Below are 2,083 nucleotides of genomic sequence, written 5' to 3' on the forward strand. Positions count from 1 at the left end.
GGCCAGCATGGTGAAACCCATCTCTACTAAAACAAAAAATTAGCCAGGCATGGTGGTGCATGCCTATAGTCCCAGCTACTTGGGAGGCTAAGGCAGGAGAATTGCTTGAACCTGGAAGGCGGAGGTTGTAGTGAGCCGAGATCGCACCACTGCAGCCTGGGCAACAGAGCAAGACTTCATCTCAAAAAAAAAAAAAAAGGAAATCTTTTTTTTCCTTTCTTCCCCCCCACACCACTGGTCACTCATTTATTGAGCGCCTACTGTGTGCTCGGCACAGGATACAGAGTGGGCGAATCTCCCCACTGCTGTGTAGTGAGATGCCAGCTCTGAGTGTGAGGGAGGGCAGAATCAATGCAGCTTGCAACGGTGAAGATCGTGCATCTATGCAGGACTGCTGCCTGACACCGAGAGTCCAGGAAGAAGCCCGGTGGGTTCAGTGTGGGCCTTATGTGAAGTGCCAGTGATGAAGACACGAGACACAGAGAAGAGACATGGCCTGCTGGCTTGTCAGCTGTGACATCCAGGTAGGAAGAAGCGGCACCACGTCCCCTGGGAAGTCTGCAGTGGGGGCTTTTACTCTGAACCTTGGGTCTCATCCTCTCTGCCTTCTGTGGACAGGCTTCTCTTGCCCAGGAGGCCCTGGAGCGTGTGTTCCAGCTGACAACGCTTTTTTTCTCCTTGGCTGGATCAGAGGTCTTCCTCCCACTCACTTCCCCATCAGCCCAAAGAACTGGCTTGCCTTGCCCGTCTTCCCCTCCTGCAGCTGGAGCTGAATGCTGGGGCCAGCGCCTTCTTCCAAGGCCACAGTTATCCAGGTCTCTGCTTCAGTGCTGAGTGTCTGTTCCTCTCCACTATCACCTGCCACAGTGCACACGGACAGCTCCATTAGGAGAAGCAGGGCGAGGCAAGGCAGCATGGTGAGCCTGCACTGTCCCAGAACCCTCTGGGAGCCCCTCGCAGTCTAAAGATGCCCCCTGCAGGCTTTGGTTTGCTCTTTGGCTCCTTGAGTATAGATAGGGGAAACCCCCCCTGTTTTCTGGTCCTTCCAGCTGTTCCTGATTCCTTCCTTCAGCTCAACTCAAGAAAACCCTTTTTTTTTCCTAAGAGTTTTAGAGTTTAGCTCTTATAATTAAGTCTTTGATAAAATTTTAAGTACATTTTTGTATATGTATATATACATAATTTATATTTTTTGTATAATTTTGTATAAAGCTACAACTTTATTATTTTGTCTGTGAATATCAATTTGTCACAGCACCGTTTTCTTGAGGAAACTATTCTTTACCTATTGAATAATCTTGGCATCCTTGTTGAAAATCAACTGACTATACATATATATGATTATTCTTGGACTCTCAGTCCAGAAAACAAACATATGTCTGTTCTTATGCTAGGACCATACTGTTTAATTACTGTAGTTTTGTAGTAAGTTTTAAAATTTAAAAATGATGGTCCTTCAATTTTGTTCCTCTACTTTGTGAGTGTTTTAATATTCAAGGCTCTTTGCAATTTCATATGAATTCAAGAATTGGGTTTTCCGTTTCTGCAGAAAGGCTCTTAGAATTTTTATGATTGCATTGAGTCTATAGATTGCTTGAAGTTAGCATTGCCATTTTAACAAAAGTAAGTCTTCTAATCCAAAAACATGAGATGTCTTTCCATTTATTTATGTATTCTTTAGTTTATTAATGTTTTATAGTTTTCAGTGTATGAGCTGTTCTCATATTTTGTTAAATTTATTCCTAAATACTTAACTTTTTTGGACACTATTGTAGATGGAATTATTTCCATTATTTCCTTTTCAGATTGTTCATTATTAGTGTATAAAAAGACAGCTGATTTTTATGTGTTGGTTTTTATCCAGAAGCTTTGCTAAATTCATTATTAGGTCTATTAGGTTTTGGTGGATCCTATGGGGTTTTCCATACACAGAATCATGTCATCTGTGAATCAGTTTTGATAGGGGTATGAAGAAGTAAATAAAATCATGCAGTATGTGATCTATTCTGTCTGGCCTATTTCACTTAGCATAAATGTTTTTCAAGTTATATCATGTATCACTAATTCATTCCTTTTTATGGTT

The 2,083-nt window shown here is 41.9% G+C and overlaps 1 protein-coding gene across 1 annotated transcript; it reads right to left on the reverse strand.

Annotated features, from left to right (window-relative positions):
• Positions 1–706: 706 nt before the first annotated feature.
• LOC117078451 (tachykinin-4) lies at positions 707–916 on the reverse strand. The gene has a single exon (XM_033201999.1). The coding sequence runs from the start codon at positions 914–916 to the stop codon at positions 707–709; it is 210 nt and encodes a 69-aa protein (XP_033057890.1).
• Between the last annotated feature and the right edge of the window lie 1,167 nt (positions 917–2,083).

Source organism: Trachypithecus francoisi, unplaced genomic scaffold, assembly GCF_009764315.1.
Source record: "Trachypithecus francoisi isolate TF-2019V2 unplaced genomic scaffold, Tfra_2.0 Lachesis_group6, whole genome shotgun sequence".
NCBI lineage: Eukaryota > Metazoa > Chordata > Mammalia > Primates > Cercopithecidae > Trachypithecus > Trachypithecus francoisi.

Excerpts from the sequence above, each read along its gene's own strand:
- LOC117078451 (XM_033201999.1), bottom strand. The coding sequence starts at position 916 with ATGCTGCCTTGCCTCGCCCTGCTTCTCCTAATGGAGCTGTCCGTGTGC.